Source organism: Diabrotica undecimpunctata, chromosome 8 (assembly GCF_040954645.1).
Source record: "Diabrotica undecimpunctata isolate CICGRU chromosome 8, icDiaUnde3, whole genome shotgun sequence".
NCBI classification, from domain to species: Eukaryota; Metazoa; Arthropoda; class Insecta; order Coleoptera; family Chrysomelidae; genus Diabrotica; species Diabrotica undecimpunctata.
This window is the reverse complement of record NC_092810.1, coordinates 32,030,986-32,057,341: the sequence shown is the minus strand read 5'-3', so window position 1 is coordinate 32,057,341 and position 26,356 is coordinate 32,030,986. Positions and strand designations below refer to the sequence as shown.

The following is a 26,356-nucleotide window of genomic DNA, read 5'->3' as shown; positions in this document are numbered from 1 at the left end:
CCATTTGTCAAATGTCCTGTGTCACTTCTTAAACAGTCTAATGGTCTTTTATCATCTGTAATGCCTAATGTTATTTCACGTTTACCAAATCGTTTTAACGTGTCGTTTTTTTCTTTTTTTGGTCTCTCGTGTGCCACTTCTTAGTCGTCTTCTTTTCTCTGTCTATTCTTTTTCTTGTCTGTCATTTGGCACTTCTTGGTCATCTGGTGTCGTAGGTGTGTTAAATAAGAGTTGCGTCGGAGAGAATGATATATAAAGTGTATTCAAAAAGTCCATATTTCGTCCGCTGACTTACAAGGTGTAGCCATATGATAACGAATTCAAATATATTGAAAAATGTCAATGGCGTTAGAAGGGTCCATAATAAGCTTTTTGGCACTAGACATTAGATCAGAAACTGAGAGTTTAAAAACATTCAAATGTGTCAGTTTTATTGCTGGATATCATTTACAATTCGAATAGTAATAATAATAATAATCTCTCTATACCGCTATCGCAGCTTTGAGAGAATAGCAGGGTATTCTGCTACTCTTAGGCTAAGCTATGCAATTTAATTTACAACATACTTGTTTTACACAAGGTACTCATTTTAATATTGTTCTGAAGCTAAATTAAATAATTAAATAATTAAATAGAAATAATGACATTTTAGCGACAGTTGTCAATCTATCAAATAGACATTTAAATGCAACGCAGAATTTAATACTGTCAAAGGGTCTAAACTTTGCTGTTACTCAGCCATCCATTCCAAAATTAGACATAATAAGCTCAGTGGAAAAAATATCTCAATGTTTACCAACCCACGAAAAGGAAGAATACAGAGTATTATGTAAACTTGAATTGGAAAAGTCTATTAAAATTGAACAAAACATAAGCAAAGAGGAACTAAAGTCTATAAGAACTTTAAAAAATGACGACTCCATAATCATCCTACCAGCAGACAAGGGGAATGCAACTGTGATAATGGATAGAATTCAATATGAAAACAAAATTAAAGATCTAATAATAAACGGACCTTATACAAAATTAACAAAGGATCCAACAAAGCCTTTGGAAAACAGAATATATAGAACTTTATTCAAGTTTAAAGATTGTTTAACCAGTTATCAGAGAAGATTAATTACACCTCATTACAGTAAGACCCCTCATTTTTATGGAGTACCGAAAGTTCATAAAACGAATATACTACTTAGACCTATTTGTAGTACCATGAATTCTCCTTGTAGTGAACTATCAAAATTTTTATTAAATATTTTAAAACCAATTGCAAATAAAAATGACACATTTATAAAAAATGCACATTTTTTAAATAAATTATCAAATATTGAATTTAATTCAAATAATACTTTAGTAAGTTTTGACATAAATAGTTTATTTACGAATGTGCCATTAGATAAGACTTTAAATATAGTCAAGACAAAATTAGAGAGTGATGATACATTGGCAACTAGAACAAGACTAAATATATCAGCTATAATGGAGTTAATAACATTATGTACTGATAATACATATTTTCAACTAAATAATGAATTCTATAAACAAAATTTTGGTCTAGCAATGGGCTCTAGTTTATCTCCATTATTAGCCGATATATTTATGGAAGATTTTGAAACCAATATTAATTCTAAACAAAATTTAAAACCCTTAGTATGGTGGAGATATGTAGATGATATATTCTCAATATGGCCTCATGGATCAGAGTTGTTGGACACATTCCTAAATGATATAAACGATAAAGAAGAGACAATAACATTTACCATGGAAAAGGAATATAATAACACATTACCTTTCCTGGATGTTTTAATCTCTAAGAACGATAATGGATACGAAACTCAGGTGTATAGAAAACCAACACACACCAACAGATATTTAAATTTCAAATCAAATCACAATATTAATATTAAAAAGGGAATCATTAAATCCTTATACGATAGAGCCAAAATTACTTGTTCTAACGAAAATTCGTTCTTGGAGGAAAAACATTTGTTAACATCTGTTTTATTAAAAAATGATTATCCTTTATCGTTCATAAATAAGGAAATTTCAACAATCGATCGAATAGAATAAAACAACTTAGAACGAGATCCTACAGCATATACAAGGAATAATACGAGGAAAATAACAATACCATACATAAAATGATTATGGAAAAAGCTTAAAATGATAGGAAATAAATTCAACATTTCAACAACATTCAAAACAACAAACACGTTGAGATCTATTTTGTCCAAAACCAAACGTAACAATGAACAAGAAAGGACAAGGAATTGCGTTTATAAAATACCTTGTGAATGTGATCAGTTTTATTTAGGTGAAACATCAAGGCCATTAAATGTTAGAATAAGTAAACATCAATCCTATATTAAAAATAGAGAATTTGATAGATCTCAAATATGTAAACACGCATGGGATAATAAACATAGGGTTCAATGGAATGATTCAAATAATATAGTCCTAAAAGAAACGGATGGTAAAAAGAGAGAAATCAAATAAGCGGCTCTAATTATGCTTAATGAGACCAATTGTGTTGCGAATTCCTCGTCAGAATGTAGTAGGATCTGGTTACCCATATTGAAAGAGGAAGTTATTAAAAGAAAAATACCAGTATTGGTAAGTCAGTAACATATAGAGGATACATCATTTATGTTTTTTAAATAACAAACATATAAAATCGGAATTTGGTGTTTATTGAAGGTAAACTAAATGCACGATCAAATATTTACCATGTCGGGATAGTATTATGAGGTTTTTTTCCTGGTTTTTCCCTCATAATTTACTATGGAATCACTAACAGGAGAATTTTACTGTCATCATGGCATGTATTTGTCTTTTTAAAGACGAATTACATGTTATGATCTTTTCTGACGGATATTCTCAAGTTAAAGTTGATTTCATGTAATCGAATGAACTATCTTATAAGTAAAGTCGTCCCAGGAACGCAACTCAACAATATTGGCAATATCATTTTAAAGTAGTCTACTTTAAAATGTATAATGTATGTCTGAATTGTCAATATAGATGAGTCAGATAAAATTAAATTAGAAGAATTTTTCACTAAGTAACAAAAAAACAAAATTTGTTTAATTTACTAATGTTTGTATTTTGAGAACGATTTCCGAAGTGGAAATTGAAACGTCAATAAACGTACTTTAACCTTTAATTGTGGCTTATTCCCATTTAAATAGTAAGTACTCATTTTATTCAGACAGCGCTACCTGGCGCCTGCAGATTTTTTAAAACAGGTTAGATGTTTTTGCCGGCGCTGAGAATCGATCCTCGATCTTCTGCGTGATAGTCAGACACTTTACCGCCTGAACTATCCGGCCACCATTCGGTTAGTAATGAGGAGGTAATTTTGGAACATTTTTTTAAAGCCACCCTTTTTAAATGGGTGAAGATAAAAATATTTTCTTCTAAACTATCGATTTTAGGGAAAAATATGTGAAAAACACAAGAAAATAAATTTTCTACAATAAAGTTATGTTGGAAAACATAAATCTTGCTCTAACGAGAATAAAAATCATCTTTCGTGATAAAATTGATTTATCAAAATGGTTGTTCTGTTTGAGTAAGGTTCTGCGCAGTTCATTCATTTTCGGTAGCCATAATCGTCCTATCGAGACTACTATTTGCAGTATGCTACACACATTTCAGTCAATTGGTTCAGTAAACAATCAATCAACGGCCATACGTCACCGAAACGCAAGATCTACCGAAAATATCGCGTCTGTCCGTGAGTGTGCAGGACAAACGAAAAAAAAAAAATGCAAAATCTTTAACAGGTTTTTAAACATATTATTTAAATTTAAAAAATATAGTGTAAAGCTCCGCGCTAATCTACAGTACCGCCTATTGTACCACTTTTTTTTACATTTTATGATTGTTTAAAAAAAAGCAAAATCAGCTGTACATGTTCGCCGATTTGTTATAATCTACCCCCCATATACCTGTTAGAACCTTCAAATATCAGTACAAGATTTTTACGTGAAATCGATGATTTTTTCACAGGGCTTTCCCTTTGACTCTCATGCTTCAATTCGAATCTTAACGTAGTTCCGTCATCATTTTCGATCAACCTGTATGAGTGTACTGTTTTCTTAAATTTTACACGTTCAAAAACCTTATAATAATCAATGAACTTCAGAATCTTTAATATTTACAATCTAGCCGATGACATGACACGAACTTTTGATATCCGCCGACTAAAAATGTACATTTGCTTATCTTATTAAATATATTATGACTTTTTAATGATACTTAAATGTTTTTACCGCTTAAATAGCCATATTTTGATTGAAAAGGTCGTGTGTAAGGTACAAACCGCGATAAAAACCTCCTCGTTTATTAATAACATTATGAACAATAAAACGTGCATCAATGAACAATAAATAATTTTTTTACCTTGCGCTCGACAAAAGAAAAAACTACAAAACGTGTTTTACTAGCATTATCAATAATCTAAAGCGATAAAACTTATATAAATTGGTGGTTTGAGGAACGTTTAGAAGGATGTATATTTCGATGTATACTCCTCAACGAAAATAATGCAAAAGCATTTGTTAAAGACTAAAAAACAAACTATTTAAATGTAGTTTTCTAGCTGAAGCCGATACCAAAGATTATAAAACAAAAACAAATATAGTATTGATATAAGGTTGAATGCTCGAATAAATGAACTTTGATAAAATAAATGCACATATCGAGCACAGTTTTATTAATTAAATCTTGCCCAAGTACTTTCGCTCCCTAGAGCATCTTCAGGGGCATTTCGTCAATTTTTGGGCTATCCAACAATTGCAGAATGTCATAAACATAAAATTAAACATAAAGTTGAACATAACACTACACTAAACAAGGACATTCTGGTCGGCAACAAGAGAGAGAGTCTCCTGTTGTCGACCAACATATCCTTTTATGTGATCAGCCCATCTTGGGTTTCGTCTATCCGCTCTTGTTCTCCACTCCAAAAATTTTTTGGTCTGTCTTAATTGTCACTCTAGCGATGTGCCGTACCCACTTCCATTTAATTTTAGCTACATGTTTTGTAATGTCCTCTACACCACTTCATCTACCAATTTCTTCGTTATCTGTCAACGCTATGCCCAACAATGATCTTTCTATTCTACGTCATTTGTAGTTTACCTGCAGATGCCGTTGTGAGAGTAAGTGTATCTGGGTCATATGTAAGAACACGTAGGACACATTGATTAAAGGTTAAGCTGATAGACAGATCACCTTTAAAAATATCACTTAATCTTCCATATGTTGTCCATCCCAGATGTTATTCTACTTAGCAGCTCAGCAGTTTGATTAAATTAAATTTGATATAATAAGTAATTCTTTGTAAAGATAATGAAGTCCACTTTACTTAGTAACAAGGCGTTTTCTCAAGGCGAGAAAAGGAAAAATGAAAAAAATTGTTATTTCTAATGTAAAAAAAATCAGAGAACGGAATTATATTCATATATGGTTTTAAAATTAAAATAAAATAAAAATTAAATTAAATGTAAAAATATGTATGAATAGAAAGTGTTTAGTTTCAAAATTCAGGGAGTCTCTTCCTGTTCGTAAAAAGAATCACATCTGATGCTGAAAAGAGATTGCATGTCGGTTGACCGGTAGAAAAATGGTAGAAAGTGTTTGAAAAAGTGGAGCAGTGGGGGTTCCATGTATGCTGATTGGTAGTAGTGTAGAAGTTAACGTTAACAGTATTTGTAAGTACCAGTAAATTAGGAGCTAATTAAGGAGCTTAGCTAGCGAGATGACAAGAGAGTGTCCGGGTCAGTTTTATAATTGAAAGAAATTGATAGTTGATCGGTTTATAAAAATTTGAGAACAATATTACAGAGATAAATTTAAATATCTGATTTACAATTTGGCGTCTGTACAGAAGATGATTTTCCTGAGTAAGGATTCGGGGTAAGAATTATCTAGGAACAATTGTAAAAGAATGTTGAGATTCTTCTTTCTAAAAACAGGGTCAGCCAGTTTACAAACTCATGTGGTCATTTGTTTCACTAGATTAACTTTCATGCTTGACTTGTGGTAAGAATGGTAGTTGAGGTATCTCCCAGAGTTACACTTTTTTCTATACCAATCAATTGTATTGTTATCCAGATCTCTGGTGAACATTGTATCAAGAAAAGGAACAGATTGGTTTTGATCCTGTTTTTCAAGAGTAAATTGAATATGGGGGTCATAGTTATTGAAAATGTATATGAGCATAGTCACTAAATCTAGTGGACAGGACATAAGAATGTCATCAACATACTTTTTAATAAAAGGAACGTTAAAAGGAACAACCTGGAGAACAATATCCAACAGATCGCCCATAACATATGCAGCTAGAATTGGAGAGATACTGGCTCCCATAGGAGAATAGACCGTAGAACGGCATTTAAGTAAACATTACTGAAGAGGGAGGCTACATCTAGACTGACGAGAACATTATTATGGGGCAAAACAGTTCTGTTAAATAACTCGACAGGTTGGAAACACATCCTCTGTTATATTCAACACACAAGAGAACCCTCTCCAAAATACAGGTGCTATGAAAGTTAGCTCTGATTTCCATTCACTGACTAACAAGATTCCCGAAATCTCTTTTGTATCATTTCCATTTATTAAAAATGTCACTCCAAAATTGACCATAATTTTTGCTCAATACTTACCAAATGTAAAAATTGCTTATAAAAGCACTTTAATTGTGGGATCTTTGTAAAGCCATTGAAAGACAAAGTACCAAACTTAGATAAAAGTGATGTTGTATACAAACTTAGTTGTTTAGGCTGTAAAGGTTCTTATATAGGTCACACCTCCCAAAAAATTTTCAGCCGTTTGACTGTTCACAAGAGTGACATTAGGTAACACCCTGATAGATGTTCTCTAGCCACACAGGACAACTCTTTCGATTTTCCCAATGTTAAAATCCTATTCACGGAGAGTAATTATTCAAAAAGATTCTTTCTCGAGATTGCATTCAGTTTCAAAAGAAAGAAACATTAATAAAAATACAGATACCAACAATTTGAGCAACTTATACTCATTATTGTTAACTTTAGATAACTAAAAATCTACTAATAAAGGCAATTCATCGTCAATAATATAAGTTTCATTATATATTTGATGGGGTGTAGAGTTGTGTTATAGAGGTAGCACCTTTTATCGGAACGACCACATCGAGCGTCATAGACGGGAGATGGTTCTTGATAACTGGTCCTCATAAGACAGCTAACTCTCACTTATGGCTCCACGTGCCACACCCCGGGCAACTGCATTGGTCTGCAGGCTAAACTAAGTGAGGGTAGCCAGATATGGCGAAAATTTTACCGAGCGATTGCCGGTATAAGCGATCTCCCACTTGCTGACCAACGGCTTCGGGCGGATGAGTTGGTAAGTGGTAGGGATCAAACTAGCACGCAGCGTCTGACCCAGAGTGGGCGGCTGCAAATAGCGTCTGTGTCCAGAGGATCGGCTAAAATACAAACCAGAGAAGGCAACGGGAAACCACTCTGGTATATATTTCCCAAGAAAACTACAATGAAAGCACAAACAGAAATGGCCCCTAGTCCCCGGCAGATCTTAGATGATCAAGGGGTGCGAAGAATCCCCGGGAGGAATAGCCTAAATATTTTAAATACAAACTTTAAGATTGCAACATGGAACGTTAGAAGTCTGTTCGAACCAGGAAAACTAGCAAATGCATGCCACGAAATGAAACGTTTAGGGTTGCAGATATTGGGGTTGAGTGAAGTTAGATGGCCAGGTTCAGGTAAAGTTAAAACCATGAACAAAACTTTCTATTACTCGGGTAATAATGATCCGGTTCATCGTAACGGGGTTGGAATAATTTTAGAAGACAAATATAACAATGCCGTCACAAACTTTGTGCCATTTTCGGACCGATGTCTTCTTATTCAACTATCCGGAAAGCCAGTAAATATTAACATCATTCAAACTTATGCCCCTACGGCCGATAAACCCATAGAAGAGCTAGAAGCGTGGTATGCTGACGTAGAAAAACTTATAAAGATGACCAAAAAACGAGACCTAACATTTATCTTAGGTGACTTCAATGCTAAGTTAGGTAGAGGAAAAGTTTCTGGATTGATTGGAGACTTCGGACTTGGAACAAGGAACGACAGGGGAGAGAGAATGACAGAATTCTGCCAACAACACAACATGGTAGCGACAAATACATGGTTTAAATTACACCCTCGCAGATTGTACACTTGGACTTCACCACAACACAATGAAAACAGAGTAATCCGTAACCAAATAGATTACATATTGGTCAACAAAAGATATCACAATGCAATCATCAGTGCAAAAACATATCCTGGAACTGACATCAATTCCGATCATAATCCTGTTGTTGCAAAAGTTCGCGCAAGATGGAAACTAATAAAGAAACAAAAACCTCAACACCAACTATTAGACATCCAATTATTGAAAAACGACACCATATATCAGACAGTAAATAAAGAATTAAACAAAAATTTAGGAAATATCGACCACAATAGAATTAGCGAGTACGATGACATAAACGTTCTGTGGAAAACTATTAAAGAACAAATGAACAATGTAACGGAAAAACATCTAAAAGTAACACCTAGAAATAACAAACAGGAATGGATGACAGAAGAGATTTTACAATTAATGAACAAACGAAGAGAATCCAAAGGAAAAAATGACAAGGACGGAGAATACAAAAGACTAAATAGAATAATTCGAAAAAAAATAACCGAAGCAAAAGAGAAATGGCTGGAAACAAAATGCGTGGAAATAGAAGAACTACAACAAAGGCACGATTTTTTTAATTTACATAAAAAGGTAAAAGAGTTTACATCGACTACCAAGAGAACGACTTTTCACACCATGCTGAACACGGATGGCAAACTGCTAGAATCAACGGAAGACAAACTGAAAGAATGGGAAAACTATATTAAAATTCTTTTTCACGACATACGAGAAGAACCAAGATTGGAAAATAACAACGAAGGGCCAACAATTCTGAAATCTGAAATCATAAATGCAATGAATCATCTTAAAACAAATAAAAGCCCAGGTCCAGACGGAATATACCCAGAAACGTTAAAATTAATCAGCGAAGAAAATATCGAAATATTTGTCCTTTTATTCAATCGCATTTATGATACAGGTAAAATACCCCAAGATTGGCTGGAGTCAATATTCATCCCACTACCAAAAAAGCCAAACCCACAACACTGCAATGAGTTCCGTCTGATAAGCCTTATGAGTCATGCAGTAAAAGTCCTACTAAAAATCGTACATAATCGTATCTATAGAAAGTGCGAAACAATCATCGGAGACGATCAGTTTGGATTCAGAGCCGGCATGGGAACGAGAGAAGCCCTGTTCAGTTTACTAGTTCTCGCCCAAAAATGCTACGACCAACAGAAAGATATATTTATATGCTTTATAGACTTCGAAAAAGCATTTGATAGAGTAAGACACGACCTACTATTAGAACGTTTGCAAGAAGTCGGTTTAGATGGAAAAGACATCAATATCTTAAAAAACTTGTACTGGAACCAAAACGCCAGAGTTAGGATCGAAGGTTCCACATCCGCAGAAGTAGAAATTAGGAGGGGAGTTAGACAAGGATGTGTTCTGTCGCCTCTGCTGTTTAATCTTTACTCCGAGTTTCTATTTAAAGAAGCATTGGAGGATTCCAAGGATGGAGTCAAGGTGAATGGCGTAAATATCAACAGTATCAGATACGCCGATGATACAGTGTTAATTGCGGATTCCGACGTAGGTCTACAACGACTCATCGACAAGACCAACTCGACCTGTGAGCAATTTGGTATGAAAATAAACATTAAAAAAACCAAAGTGATGTCAATCCGAAAAAATCAAAACGTACCTCAACCTTGCACAATAAATGGGCACATTTTAGAACAGGTCAATAGATTTAAGTACCTGGGATGTTGGATCGATAGCAGCCTAAATCCTGATCTAGAAATAAGATCGAGAATAGAACAGGCCAGAAAATCTTTCGAAAAAATAAAAAAACTGCTTTGTGATTCTCGAATAAAACTCGAAATTCGACTACGTTTATCAAAATGCTACGTCTGGTCGACTCTTCTATATGCAGTTGAAACGTGGACCCTAAAAACATCAACCGTAAATAAATTGGAGGCCTTTGAAATGTGGATCTACCGGAGAATGCTCAAAATTTCATGGACATCGCATACCTCAAACGAAGAAGTGCTGCATAGAATAGGCAAGGAAAGAGAACTTTTTAACACAGTAAAAGTTAGAAAAACATCATACCTAGGCCACATACTGAGAAATAATAAGTACCAATATGCCCAACTTATAGTGAAAGGAAAAATCGAGGGAAAGAGAGGCCTAGGAAGGAAAAGACTATCGTGGCTCAGAAACATCCGACAATGGACAGGGCTAAATTTTGAACAGCTAATAAGAACAGCTGAAGATAGAGAAGATTTTAAAATTGTAGTAGCCAACCTCCATTGAGGAGAGGGCACTTTAAGAAGATATATTTGATATATAACATCCCTTCTACTTCATAAAATAAGTATTTTTGCTTCTTCTTTTTCAGAAAATTCAGCGCCTATCAGGTATACTATTACCTTTACATATGTTATCATTTTAAGATCCAACGTTCTGTCGTTTTTAGTTAATAATTATGAATTCACAACCAATTGTTTTGTTTAAGTGTGGTTAAGTTTAAGTGGTTATATTTATAACCTAGAATTTTTATATGACTACATTTTCTGTGATGATTTTATAACATAATTTTATTTAAATGTTAGTCTGTAAATTTTTTTTTTAAATGTGTTTTGTGTAAAAACCCTTTAAAACAAAATTGATGTGTCTTTCTGATTTTACATATTATTTACAGGAATCTGGCTAGTTTTCAACTTGTCGCCATGTATAGCTAATAATTTTATAAATTTTGTTGACAATCCCTGTAGATATGTCAATGACTAGTTCATCAAGCATGTATCGTGACTAACGAAAGACATTCGAAGTACAAAATTCAATTAAGTCCATTAATAATCTAAAGGTGTGTGGGAGTGTATAAATTCGTTCTTCGTGCCGCTCTTTTAGTATAATTTTTCACACTTTTACTATAATTGGACATGTACACTCAGTCTTTCTTGAATTAATATCGAATTTCGTTAATTAAATGTATCTATCAGATAATAGTAATGGCAACTAAATGGTTTTTAAGCTTCTACTTGACTGAAAAAGTTGATTAATGAAAAATTAAGTAATAAACAAGAAATATTGGAGCGAATTGACACAGAAGCTATAAGTTTGAAAACATGACCAACAATGAGTTAATAAATAGAACAGGTTATTTTCCTTTTAAGATGTTGAGATTATGAGAATTTAGAATATTGAAAACTAGTTCTTACTGCTATTGGTTAGTATACTTCATTTCTAACATTTTTTGCTTTCATCGTATTTTTATATTTTCATTTTTTTTTGCAAAAAGTACCAGGTTTCTCATTATATTTTGACCCCCACTTATTTTCCCTAATTTCGGGAATACAAAAAAAGTTTCAAATAAAAGTTGTATTATTTTATCTGTACCGACCAACAATGTAGCAACAGACCAAATTTTGTACACAGGGAGTGCCCAATAAAATGTATCTTCAATATTTCAAATAGGACACCCTGTATTTTTTTATAGTTTTGAGTAGCCCTGCATTTCCTGATTACCCATATATCTCTGCATTTGTTTTTAAAATCTCGATGCATTTGTTTTTAAAATCTGTAATATACTGTCACGAAGATATACCTGTACATCGGCCGGATAAATAACCTAGAATTTCGGCGTTACTCATATATTATCGAACACGGGCGATACGTCTTGAATATTTCTGTAAATAAGCGTAAATAATTCGAACTGTGATCGTAATTCTACAATCGTTAAAATACTAAATATAATTAAATAGAAATCACTTACCAGCTCTAAAGATCTCGTGGCATCCGTCGCATCTGGAGGCGAACTGTTGGTCGTAGCAGTTGCCGCAGTAGATTCTATCACCTTTAGATCCGAACTGTTTGTCTACCAGGGACTCCCCGCAGGTAGTGCAGAGGAAGCAGGCTTCATGCCAATGCTTGTCTTTGTAGGACAAATCCTAGAAAAACGTTTACTATTTTATAAGCATATAAATGTAAGTCTGTAAGTATAGCAATTTCACCCCAGAAAATGCAGAAACAGTGTGTTTGGTCTATAGTGGACTCAAAAGTTCGTAAGAGTTATGTTTTCTGGACAGTCTAGGGTTAAAATTGATAGTCGTTATATGAAAATTCTATCTAATCTATATTGGAATCAAACTGTTAAGGTAAGAGTTGACAACCAGAACACCCGAGATCTCAAAATACAGGAGGAGTCCGCCAGGGTTGCGTACTGTCACCACTACTCTTTAATTTCTACAGTGAAACGGCATTTAAAAAAGCGCTCTCAGATTCAATACAATGTATATCTGTTCGAGAAGTTTTGAATAACTTGCGTTTTGCAGACTATACAATAACAACAATGATTTACAGAATGTAATGCAACAACGTAATGGATGCTATCATGAATACGGACTAAGGATGAATTTGAAAAATACTAAATACATAATCAGCCGATACAAACATCCAATTGAGTGTTGAAGATACTGAAATTGAGAGTATCTTCTTCTTAAAGTGCCCTCTCCTCAATGGAGGTTGGCTACTACAATTTTAAACTCTTCTCTATCTTCAGCTGTTCTTATTAGCTGTTCAAAATTTAGCCCTGTCCATTGTCGGATGTTTCTGAGCCACGATAGTCTTTTCCTTCCTAGGCCTCTCTTTCCCTCGATTTTTCCTTTCACTATAAGTTGGGCATATTGGTACTTATTATTTCTCAGTATGTGGCCTAGGTATGATGTTTTTCTAACTTTTACTGTGTTAAAAAGTTCTCTTTCCTTGCCTATTCTATGCAGCACTTTTTCGTTTGAGTTATGCGATGTCCATGAAATTTTGAGTATTCTCCGGTAGATCCACATTTCAAAGGCCTTCAATTTATTTACGGTTGATGTTTTAAGGGTCCACGTTTCAACTGCGTATAGAAGAGTCGACCAGACGTAGCATATTGATAAACGTAGTCGAATTTCGAGTTTTATTCGAGAATCACAAAGCGGTTTTCTTATTTTTTCGAAAGATTTTCTGGCCTGTTCTATTCTCGATCTTATTTCTAGATCAGGATTTAGGCTGCTATCGATCCAACATCCCAGGTACTTAAATCTATTGACCTGTTCTAAAATGTGCCCATTTATTGTGCAAGGTTGAGGTACGTTTTGGTTTTTTCGGATTGACATCACTTTGGTTTTTTTAATGTTTATTTTCATACCAAATTGCTCACAGGTCGAGTTGGTCTTGTCGATGAGTCATTGTAGACCTAAGTCGGAATCCGCAATTAACACTGTATCATCGGCGTATCTGATACTGTTGATATTTACGCCATTCACCTTGACTCCATCCTTGGAATCCTCCAATGCTTCTTTAAATAGAAACTCGGAGTAAAGATTAAACAGCAGAGGCGACAGAACACATCCTTGTCTAACTCCCCTCCTAATTTCTACTTCTGCGGATGTGGAACCTTCGATCCTAACTCTGGCGTTTTGGTTCCAGTACAAGTTTTTTAAGATTGAGATTCATTGAGAGTATGGATACCAACAAATGCTTAGGAACATGGATAACACCAAATGTAGACCAAACCAAAGAAATTAACACACGTATTGAAATAGCAATTTCATCATTCGTTAAACTTAAAAAGTTTCTTTGTTGTCGCGATATAAGGTTAGGACTACGCCTAAGGATACTTCGATGGTACGTATTCCCTACTCTTCTTTATGGCTCGGAAGCATGGACATTAAAACAAGTGCATCTGAATAAGTTAAACGCCTTTGAATTTTGGTGTTACAGAAGAATCCTACGAATATTACGGACTCAAAGAATGTCAAAGGCAGAAGTTACTAGAAAAATAGGAAATGAAGCTGAAATATTGTTGACTATCAAAAGAAGTAAACTTGAGTACTTAGGCCATGCGATGAGAGGGTAAAGATACTTATTATTGCAGCTTATTATGCAAGGCAAAATTCGAAGAAAGCGAAATGTGGGAAGACGAAGAATATCGTGGCATAAGAACTTAAAAGGAATGGTTTGAATGCAATAGTGCAGAACAATTTAGAGCGGCAGTCAACAGGGTCCGCATAGCCATAATGATTTCTAACCTTCGATAGAAGATGGAACTTAAAGAAGAAGAAGAAGAAGAAAAATGCTATGAATTTCAAAGACAACGTACCATAGGATCGTTAAAGTTTAAAATCCTAAGGGATCCAACATTCACCAATATCAGTATTTCGGACTGTCAATCAAGAAGTATGACCAACAATTATATGGTGAAAAATCACGTCACGGTGAATAGAAGATATTTCTACGTTTAGCTGTTGTTTTACCGATGGAAGAAAATGTTTTTTTGTATAGTTTCTGGTGTCCAAGCATCGGGGGGAGTATTATGCTGACGACGATGCTAAATTATGCTTCTCTAATCCTGAAAACAATGCCACTAATTATGCACTCCTTAGAGCCACACAAAACCGAGAGGAGTATGCCAGAATTATCGCCAACATCCACTAATTGCATAGGGCACCATTAGAAGAAGATGAAAAGCGTAGACCTGACAGCTTTGCAATATAGACTTTTCTGGAGTACAATTACAAATAAATAGTAACATTATTTGAGAAGTCTTACCTTAGAGTCGATACCGATGACCTTGCTACATTTTTCGCAAGCATTGGCGAAGACTGACTCGTAGCAGGAGACGCAGTATGGATGTTCGTCGCGGAGAACATAGCGTTGACCAGTAAGGCTTTCGTCACATTGCCAGCAGCAGAAATGTTGGCCGTGCCAGTCCTTGTTCATAGCCTTGGTGTATTCTCCACTGAAAATTAACTAAAACAAAAAAAAACAACGTAAATTTTTACTCTACGAGGCGTTACTTCACTTAACTTTATTAAAATTCACACAACATTAGTAATAAATTGTAAAAGATCTTCGCAAGAACAAATATTTGGATTTGAAATAGATCTATTTAGACACTGTCTTTATAATTTATTTTATAGATACTTAATACACTACCAGGAAATGAGATTGCAAGTATTTTAATATTAAAATTTTCAGAGTTTTCTATAATATAAAGAAACTGCTGCAGCTGCTGCGAGGTGCGTTTTTCCAAGTCCTAAATGCTTGGTGGAGAACAGCTAAATACTAATTTATTTATCATAACAAATTCACCTCATAATTAATATTTTTGTCGCTAAAAATGTTTACTACATATTTACTACAAGACGTGCCTAAATGCCACGGGATAGACAATGAGGGCATTCTCTCGAGGGCATTTTCTTTTCGATAATGGTAAGATACGTATAGTCGCTGTGTAACCTTGAATGCAAACAAACAATGAAATCAGATAGTCGCCATTATTTCATGACCAAACAGTGAAATCGAAATAAAACCAACGTGTTGCACATCTGATTGTTCTTATTTTTCTTTTTTTTTAGTAAGAAATGACTCTGTCTGTTTTTCAATGTGCCTCCACTAAGTTGTCATTCCATCGTTTTCTTGGTCTTCCTAATGATCGTCTTCCTATTGGTGAGCCGTCTCTTGCCGTCTTTACTACTATATTTGTTGTCATTCGGCTTATATCTTCTACACTCTTCTATTTCTTACGCAGTTCTTGATGTTCTCCACCTTGCATCTACTGGTCTACTGGTCGCATCTTCTAGCTCTGTCTCATATTGTCTTGCCGTCAATTTTTCTTTCAAGTGTTTTATCTCTTGTGTTCTTGTGTTCATCTTTGCTGTTTCTAACATCCTTTTTGTCCTCTCTGTGTCAAGTCGTGTTTCTACCTGCGGCTCTGTTTGCTCTATTTACTAGATCTTCCACTTCACTTTCGAGCTTTCTGTAGCTAGGTAAGGTGATGCCTAGATATTTAAATTCCATATCCATATTCCATATGATTATTCCTAGAGGTATCTCTCTTGCGTACAATAAGTGGATAACGTCCTTTAATTTGACCCGGTCAAATGCCTTCTTAAGGTTCACGAAACATAGATATGCCGGTTTGTTGTATTCTAATGATTTCTCGTGCACTTGCCTCATTATAAATATAGCGTCGGTGCATGATCTTCCCGACCTGAAACCTTGTTGTTTTTCTGCTAGTGTTATAATTTCATTCAGTTTATTTGTTATCACTTTGGTTGTTAATTTTAGTGTTGTGTTTAATAAATTAATTCCTCTGTAATTTTCCAGGTCCAATTGGTTTCCTTTTGTGAAGAGAGGTATTAGGATGTTTGATCTCCATTCTTAAGGAATTCTGTTTTGTTGTATTTTTTTGGACTAGTTTTAATAGTTGTTTGGTCAGATTTGGTCCTCCGTACTTTAGATGTTCGTTCGGTATTCTGTCCTGTCCTGATGATTTTCTATTCTTTAATTTCCCTAATGCTTCCTTTACCTCTTCCTCCTCAATATTTATATCTTCAGCATGACGGTATTAGATTTTTGTTTCGATACAGTGCAGCGACAACCGCTGATACGTATTTCGACCTCCTTAGGTCTCGTCAGAACGGTATAGTCACTGCTCTGAACCAAAACAAAAATCCACAAGGAAACAAAGTTCCTGTATTTGGCTGTATACCATATATTAAAAAATTTTGAATAAAATCCTTTATAAAAAGGTATATAAAAAACCCAGTTGGGCTATGTTGAATTGACAAAACGTTTTCGGAATAAGTATTCCATCATCAGTGTCTAGTTAATACATGGATGTAGCCACTAAATATGTGGGTAAAACCCTTTAAAAATTATTAAATAAAATTTAGTTTACACTATGTCTAATTTACAGTTGAGATGTTAAGGTAACTTTAACATCTCAACTGTAAATTAGACATAATGTAAACTAAATTTTATTTAATAATTTTTAAAGAGTTTTTACCCACATATTTAGTGACTACATCTATGTATTAACTAGACACTGATGAATTTTTTCAAAACAAAAATCTCTCCCGTCCTAGACAATAGTTATTAAAATAACTATATACGGACGTAACTACGCCATCTAAAAACAAAAAGAGAAATCAAACGATTTCTACCTAGCGAAACCGAATTCAAATCTTAACCACTGTGTTTCCTAAAATTTGCGAAACAAACAGCTGGATAAATTACTCGGCAAGGGAATCTAAAATTGCATTCCACATGCCGTTCATCCTGGTCAAAATTCGTAGTGAATTCAGTTTCTGGTACTTCAAACGAAGTAAATAATAAAACAGAATGACGGTATTAGATTTTTGTTTCGATACAGTGCAGCGACAACCGCTGTTACGTATTTCGACCTCCTTAGGTCTCGTCAGAACGGTATAGTCACTGCTCTGAACACGATACCACTATACCGTTCTGACGAGACCTAAGGAGGTCGAAATACGTATCAGCGGTTGTCGCTGCACTGTATCGAAACAAAAATCTAATAACGTCATTCTGTTTTATTATTTACTTCGTTTGAAGTACCAGAAACTGAATTCACTACAAATTTTGACCAGGATGAACGGCATGTGGAATGCAATTTTAGATTCCCTTGGCGAGTAATTTATCCAGCTGTTTGTTTCGCAAATTTTAGGAAATACAGTGGTTAAGATTTGAATTCGGTTTCGCTAGGTAGAAATCGTTTGATTTCTCTTTTTATTTATATCTTCGTTTGTCGTCACCTCTGGTGTTGGTGGTTCATTATCGTCACCTTTAGCAAATAGGGATCGAAAGTAGTCTACCAACGTTTCCTTCTGAATGTGTTTCGTTTTTATTGGTTCGTTCATCTCTTTTCTTTATCCTCTGATCAGTCTCCATATTTATTTTTGTGTTCCGTATATGTCGTGTTCCATCTGTTTTGAGAAGCTCTGCCGGTGTTCCCTTTTTATTTGTCTAACTAAAGTATTCCTTTCATTTCTGATTCGTTTACAGTGGTTATACGCTTGTTGTGTTTGTTGTGTTCTGTATTGTAGAAAGCTTTTCTTCCTTTCTTCGCATTTTATCTTTTATCTTCCAAGTGATTCTGTTACTGCGTTAATTATGTTATTTTTGAGTTTTTCACAGCTTTTCTCGATGTTATCGTGATCTAATATTTCATTCCCAGCGATCTTCTCTTATATTCTTTTTCTGTGTAAATATTCCGTTTATTCCGTATTTAGTCCTTCGACTTTGATTTTTGTTTGTGTTGGCGCCGCTCTCTTGGGTGTGAAGTATTTCAGGATGATTCTTAGTTTACATAATACTACGCTATGGTCGCTACCTACATCTGCTGAGTTGAGGCATCTTACGTCAATTATTTTCGATGGATGTATATCTCTGTTGGTTATAACAATCTATCATAGATCTTTGTCCACGGGTGTTATTAAATGTATATTTATGTTGGTCTTTGAGGTCAAAAAGTGTGTTGTTTATTCTAAGTTCGTTATTCGTGCATAAGTTTATCATGAGTTCTCCATTTTCGTTTTTAACATCCTCGTTATGTTTGTGCTTAATTGGTATTACTTGATTGTCTATTCGACTGTTAAAATCCCCAATATTATTATCTTTCCTCTGAATTGATCTACTACTTGTAATTGGTCATAAAATGTTTGCGTTGTTGTTTGAGGCTTGTTATTTTCTGGGCCGTATACTCCGATGATGTTCAGGTCTTCCTTCTCCATTCTTATCTTTGCTCTTACAATCCTTTCTGATATGTATTGACACTCTTTGATATGATTACATCTGATTGTTGATAAAACAAATATAAATGTGGTAATTATTTGTAAGGGACATTCTTTACCCATTTCAATCTCTTCGGTGTTTCCAATTCGTGGATTTTTGTCTGTATTTCCCTGCCTTATTTTGCATTTCCCTCTTTCTATTGAGTCGAGTTTATAAACAACTTGAGAACTAATTTGTCCTCTATTTTTTTGCCCAACTTATACCAGACTAGTTGACGTTGGAAGCTGACCAGACTAGTTGACGACTCGATCTCGGTTCCTTAAACTTTATGACTCTGAAATATGAGTTTCTGAATCATGTGGATAATGTTTGCTCATAGTTTTCTTATTAGCGTCAATTTTTTGAGTATTATTGCCATCCGGGGCTTCTGAAAACCAATATAAGACCACGAGTACAAAAAAATTGCGTTTTATTTGTAACATTGGTACATTTATCTTTTTATCACTTCCACTTTTTTTGCGTTTTAAAACAGGTACCAGTTTTTGCATCGCGATCATTTCTAATCTAGATATAAATAGACTAGGTCGAATTTCATAATACATGGAATAAGTGCGAATTATCTGAACCATATAAAACTTATTTTTAGACTTGTTTCCAGTGAGCTTGCCAAATTGTAATCAATCTATTTTTGTACATTTCTATGCAAATAGTTGGGTATTTTTTAATGTTCATGAAAAGTTTACTTGTTTGCTTGCATCCTCCCAGTCAATTATGCGATATAATGTGAACATGGTTTTGTGACATTTGTCGAACATTAATCAAACTATCTTTCATGAGTTTCTTTGATCATCACTCATAAAAGTACGTGCATTCTTTCGTTTGAGAAATAAATTGACGAAATGCAGCCTTATTTTAAATTATAAACGAATTTTTTACAGTTACAGAATAATCGTGATGAAGCTGAGCAGAGACCGAAAAAGGTCCAACCAGCGAAATGTGTTAAAGAAAGGTCTACACGACCAAACGATCTCTTTATCTTAATTATATAATACCATTACTAAGATTGCAATGTATTTGTATTAGTAGTACCATTTTAAAAACTTTTATTTACTCTTTATGATAGCCATGAAAAGAACAAATGTAATATAAAGGCATACAATCTTTATTTATAATCTAGTCGGGTTAGACGAAAAAAAAGCCAACCTTGCAAGGCGATCTGCCCCAAATTTTATTATTCTAACCTTTGGGGGAGTCAATAGTCATCATCACCATTCAACCCGAATCTATCCACTGCTGGACATAGGTCTCCCTCAGTCTTTTCCATGTATTTCTGTTTTGTGCTGTTTGCATCCAATTTTTGTCGATCCGTTTTATGTCATCAGACCATCTTGTTGGTGGACGATGTCTACTTCGATGTGCTTCTTGTCTCGGTCTCCACTGTATTATTCGCTGTGTCCATCTGTTATCCGACATTCTAGCTATGTGCCCCGACGAGTTCCACTTGAGGGTCATAATTCTTTCTATGGCATCTGTCACTCCTGTTCTCCGTCTTATTTCCTTGTTCGTGATCCGATCCCTACGAGAAATGCCTAACATCGATCGTTCCATGGCTCTTTGGGTAACACAAATTTTATTTCTTACTTTCTTGGTTAGTGTTAATGTCTCTGCACCATATGTAAGTACTGGCAACAAGCACTGATTAAAGACTTTTCTTTTAAGACACATAGGCAGTTCTGATTTAAGAACCGTCATGTAAGAACGTCAATAGTAGCTTTAATTTAAAATCGCGACTGAATCCAACCGTTGCGTTAGCCGCCATCTTGAATTTAAATGAGATCTGTTTTTGCTCAATATTTCCGCCATTTTCAACTTTTCGACAAAATGGTATGGACTGAAATTATTGTTAAACCTGCTGGCAGACACTTACGTAGGATATGTCAATGAAGCTGATGGATATTCGTAAAGCACAAGATAAAAACTTATGAAGAAAATGTAATGTAAGGGAAGCCGACTCCGCATATGGATACTGGTGAGGATAATAATGAATTTGTTGTGCTTGTGAGAACTATTTTTGAATTGGTTTTTATTCTCTTTAGAGAAAAATCTTGCGGAAAAAATTGAAAATAAATGCAACGTACAAACAAGAGATATAAAATTTGTGAAAAATACTATGAAATCTACCCAAGGAACTCTACGAACGAGATTAATAAATAATAAAAATTGGACAACAAAAAACACAATATAAACAAAACTATAAAGAAAAAAAGGAAGTAGGTGGAAAAAAGGAAGAAGTACAGAAACAGGTGAAACGCAGAATGGCCATCAAAATGCAAAATCAAAATACGAAAAGAAATTCTAAAGTAAGAAAGTGGAAAATAAAATATAAATGTGGACACATATTGACAGAATCCAAAGGAAGTAAATTTTTTAGAATAATTTAACCGTATGTTTCACTTTTAAATTGGTACTTCGAATAAACATTTTTGTGTATTCTCTATCATCATTTGCACCTCGTAGCAGTTGAAAAATTGTTTACAATAGACACTCAAACGTCAGAATGCGTTAATTGGAAATAACCAATTAGAACAAAAATAGTAGGGTCATTCAATGTGAATACCTAGGTTATCTATAAATAGCAAAAACAATATATCAAAGAGATGTGATATGTTCTGTTTCTTGTTAGTTTGTTCTTTTATATGACAAGAGTATTTGTGTTAAATGTTTGATATAATTACCAGACGAAAGTATGTAGGAATGTTTATACCTTTTTCCCACCTTCAGTTTATCTTGTTTATGACACAAAAGAAGAAAATACAAAATGAACTCAACTGATACACCGGTAAAGGTGATAACACATTTGATTGGGAAAATATTTTACACGAAGAAAGGAAAATTGAACCAGTTACTCCAAAGTTACCGAAATTAAAGAAAATATCACTCCCAAGAACCTGTGTTCGATTTAAGTTCTGGGAAAATCCAAACAATTCTTACTAAAAACATAGTAAAACTGACATGACTTATCAATGACTCGTTCAGACTAAGATATGTATCTAGGATATGGAACGTAACTGAGGTTAAATTGATACTCAAACTTAAAAGCAATCAAATATAATACCATCGTACAGGATGATTTCTTTACTTCCAGTAATTTCGATGTTACTGAAAACTGTTTTTAAGATTTAGGAAAAGCAATTCTATCATTAAGTCAACATAATAACGGATATAATAGAAAGATCGCTAGAAGAAACAAGTTTTCGTCGCCGTTGCTGACATCGAAGAGGATGTTATATTAGGAATGGACGTAATGAATATGCACGAATTCCAATTAGATTTTAAGAATAAGGTAATCAAAGTTGGCAACGAGGAGGTATTTTTTCATCCACATAATGACAACACTGTGCAAGCAGCCATTAAAGAAGATACAGTCGTGCCTGCGAGAAGCGAAACGATCATAGTAGCACGGCTACAGGGAATTGTGGACGAAGGGAGACCTGTTTTGATGGAGCCTTTGAACCATGACGACGAGGTTTTCCGTGGAATCATAATTGAAAAGGAATTGGTGACTTCGGCTAAGGAAATTCCTATGAGACTTATTAATGTCAATGAATACCCAGTGACCATCAAGAAAGAGACAAAAGTAGGAACTTGTGTACCTGTGACATCCATAATCCGTCAGGCGACCACAATTCGACCGAATGGTTGCAGTTGCGGGACAGTCTCTAAATCAGATGGAGAAAAGGAAATTAAGGGAATTTCTTCGGCAGTATCGTGATATTTTCGTACCCAAAGGAGGAAAGACGAGAAGAACAACCGTTGTTAAGCATAAAATTGATACTGGTAATGCTAAGCCAATTCGTCAAACAGCTCGACGATTACCACAGGCGAAAAGAGAGGAAGCTGAAACGATTGTTCAGGAAATGAAGAAAGACGGGGTGATAGAACCTTCTACGAGAACATGGGTCTCTCCGGTGGTCCTGGTTAAGAAGAAAGACGGAACGACGAGGTTCTGTGTGGATTACCGTTTGCTGAACTACGTTACCAAGAAAGATAGTTATCCTCTGCCTCGGATCGACGATACATTGGACACATTGGCTGGAAGTAAATTGTTTTCTACTTTGGATTTGAAGTCTGGATACTGGCAGGTAGAAATGGACCCAGTAGATAAAGAGAAGACAGCCTTCACCACAGGATCTGGATTGTGGCAATTCAACGTTATGCCATTTGGACTCTGTAATGCTCCTGCGACATTTGAGAGGCTTATGGAGAATGTGTTGAGAGAATTATCTTGGAAAACATGCCTGGTTTATCTAGATGACATAACCGTCTTGGGGGAGACATTTGAAGATCATCTGAAGAATTTAGAAAACGTTTTTAATCGACTTAAAGTTACCCAATTGATGTTAAACCCCAAGAAGTGCCAGCTATTTCAAGGTAAAGTCAATTATCTGGGTCATATAGTCAGTAAAGAAGGAGTGGCCGTGGATAAGGGAAAAATCGATTCCATTAAGGAATGGCCAGTACCAATGGACAAACATCAAGTGAGAAGTTTTCTTGGACTATGTACTTACTACCGGAGGTTTATTAAGAAGTTTGCAGATATCGCTAAGCCATTAACGCGACTTACAGAGTAAGCAAGACACTACCGCTGGGATACAGACTGCCAAAATGCCTTTGAGACCTTAAAAAAGCATTTACTCACAGCACCAATTTTAGAGTATCCGCTGCCAGAAGGAGAGTTCATCTTAGATACAGATGCAAGTAATGTGGGAATTGGAGGAGTGCTGTCTCAGATTCAAGGAGGACAGGAACGAGTCCTTGGATATTTTATTAAAGTTCTTTCAAAACCTGAGCGGAATTATTGCGTCACGAGAAGAGAACTTCTAGCAGTAGTGAAATCAGTAGAGCACTTTTATCAATACCTCTACGGAAGGAAGTTTCTAATCCAAACCGACCATGCCGCCCTTAAATGGTTGATGCAGTTTAAGAATCCAGAGCGTCAGATAGCCAGATGGATCGAACGACTCCAAGAATACGATTTAAAGATTGAGCACCGGGCCGGTATACCGCAGTGTATACCGCTTCGGCGGGCGTCCACCGAGGCACTATTAAGCAGCGTCGGTATACGCAAAGGTAACTATAGTCATTTTCTGAAACTACACAAAGCACGCTAGTGGAGAAAGCGTTTTATCGAAGGGTTATACCGCCCTTTGGCTTCGTGCAGCTGTGAAGTCCCTAGTGGTCTGTTTGTGTGTAGGACCAAGGCCCAATCGATATGCCTGGCTTAACCAGGTCGACTATCTCGACCCGCTCGGTGACCCGTTCACGGACCGCCGCCATATCAGCAAATCCCTATTTCCTGCTTCAACAGGAAGACGATGACATCAAAATTCCTGATAACTCCTAAAACCCCCACTCTTCTGCAAAGGACCTTATGGACATGCATACTGACATGATCGCCTTGCAAGCTCGCTTCCATATGAAAAGAAGTGAGATTGAAAGCAACTATCCTTATCATAAAATTCTATCCGAATCGACTTTTCGGAACTTCCCTCCACACACCGAAAACTTTCTTTCTCTAAAATACAATCTACATGAAGGAAAACCCCATCTCGACCCCAATCTGCTTCTCGTTCTCAATCTCAATCTGAATCTGCCTCTCATCCAACCCCAAAAAACTCACAAACTCCAACAACTTCAAGACCCGCTACCCAGCCCCAAGCCTCCACATCAAAAACAATCCCTACATCCACTCAACTCCAAACCAATTCCACATCGTTCGCCAAAGCAACAGCAGCCCCTCCCTCATCAAGACCTCGCACGAATCCTAATGTCACTAATTCAATCAAAAATCCGAAAACTTTTGAATATCTAATTAAAGATTATCGAACACACCCGATAACAAAATTATAGTGCAATTCACTAGTTTTGAAGTCGGGTGTAGACACAAAAACGACTACAGGAACAATAGCAACTAGAGACTCGACTTTGTCGCATTTAGCTCAAAAAACATACACATTCTTTCTGGACAGAACACCACATCCAGACAAGCCTTTCGGCTCTGATCGAATAGCGACTCCATCTCGACAGCCCCCAAGATGCTCCACCAGAAGAACACCACTACCTCAGCTTGTTTTTCGGTCTGTTTTGCTGTCATTCCAACACAACACATTCAACTCTAGCCTGAAGAGGATCTAACGATCCTAAACGGGTCTTTATATTCATTCCTTTCGAAATAAAGCTTTACCTAACCCTATCCCACAAAATAAACATTGAAGTAGTAGTAGATATCTGAATCTTTGGCATTCCTATCTTTGGTACTTTAAGTTAAACTAAAACCCAAATTTTAAGAACTCAAAATGGAGATAGCTTAAAAAAATTTCAGTGTCCAACCAAACCCCACCAGGCAAATTCTAGGTGCGCTACTGCAAAATAGGTGTATAAATAATAATATAACGTAATCCACTAGATGATTGACAAAAATGTAACTACACTTGAGTGCAAAACAATCGATTCAAAAGCGATATTTGAGATAACACCTTCAATTTCAGTTTCAATGTAAAAAGTGCAAAGATGTAATGTGCAAACAATAACTTTATTATTGAACTTACAAAAACTGCTATTGCATTATTTGGAAGACGCATATTAAAAATAATATGCAATACGAACAGAGTTTCCTAAATATTCATCATTGGAACTAACGCAAGACAGATGTTATAAACAGAGAAATAAATAAATCATCAATTACAAAATGAATTTCTTGATTTTTCAGTATTTGATATTACCACGCCTACTCCTAATTACACTTTCTAATCAATTTCGCATATCTCGGATGAGTTTTCTAATAAAATCTTGAGGCATTGCTTCCCATTCATCAGTATGCTCTCAATTCCATTATGCTCCTTGGTGCATGATTTCTGTCCCGGATCCTTCGTTTAAGCTCATCCCAAACATGCTCTATTGGATTTATGTCCGAGCTCAACGTAGTCCAATGTATTGTAGGTATACCGATCTCAGTCAGATAGGTGGTGGTGACTCGCACGGTATAGCATCATGCATTATCGCGCAGTAAAATAAAGGCATCACCAATAAATCTCGCGTATGGAACCACATGTTCCTCCAAAATGTCTCTGATGTAACGATCCGCCGTTAAACCTTCTCCACGTCCTCCACCAGGCACGAAAACTAACTCGGTTTTCCCATCCATGAAAATGCCTGGCCAAAACATACAAGAACCACTTCCATATGACATAATTTCTCGTATATAACATTAAGCAAATCGCTCTCTTGGCCTTCTATAGACTCGACGCCTTTTGTCGTTGCCATGTAGCAGATTCTACTTTCGTCGGAGAATAATACCTGACTCCATTGATAGTCGTCCCAATCCAGATATTCGCGAGCAAATTCTAATCGCCTTTGCTTCTGGGCAGCAGTTAGCTTGGGACCCGTAGCTGCCATTTTTAGTGTTAGGTTGGCTGCCTTCAGTCTCCTTCTGACTGTCCAAACGCTGGTAACCACACCTCGGAAATCTCTAAGCTCTTGTTTGAGATTAGCACCAGTCAAATGTCGATTTATTAGAGATTTTGATACA

General features: G+C 35.5%; 1 protein-coding gene across 4 annotated transcripts in view; it reads right to left on the bottom strand.

Annotated features, from left to right (window-relative positions):
• The window catches only part of LOC140447400 (four and a half LIM domains protein 2-like), a 184,251-nt gene that overhangs the window by 54,268 nt on the left and 103,627 nt on the right, over nucleotides 1-26,356 (bottom strand). For 3 of the 4 annotated variants that reach the window (XM_072540030.1, XM_072540028.1, XM_072540031.1), the window contains 2 exons: nucleotides 14,782-14,982; nucleotides 11,966-12,140 (listed from right to left, as the gene is read on the bottom strand). In XM_072540030.1, coding sequence (XP_072396131.1) covers nucleotides 11,966-12,140; nucleotides 14,782-14,982 — 376 coding nt within the window. The remainder of the gene's footprint in view (nucleotides 1-11,965; nucleotides 12,141-14,781; nucleotides 14,983-26,356) is intronic. The other variant, XM_072540029.1, reaches the window with a different exon arrangement.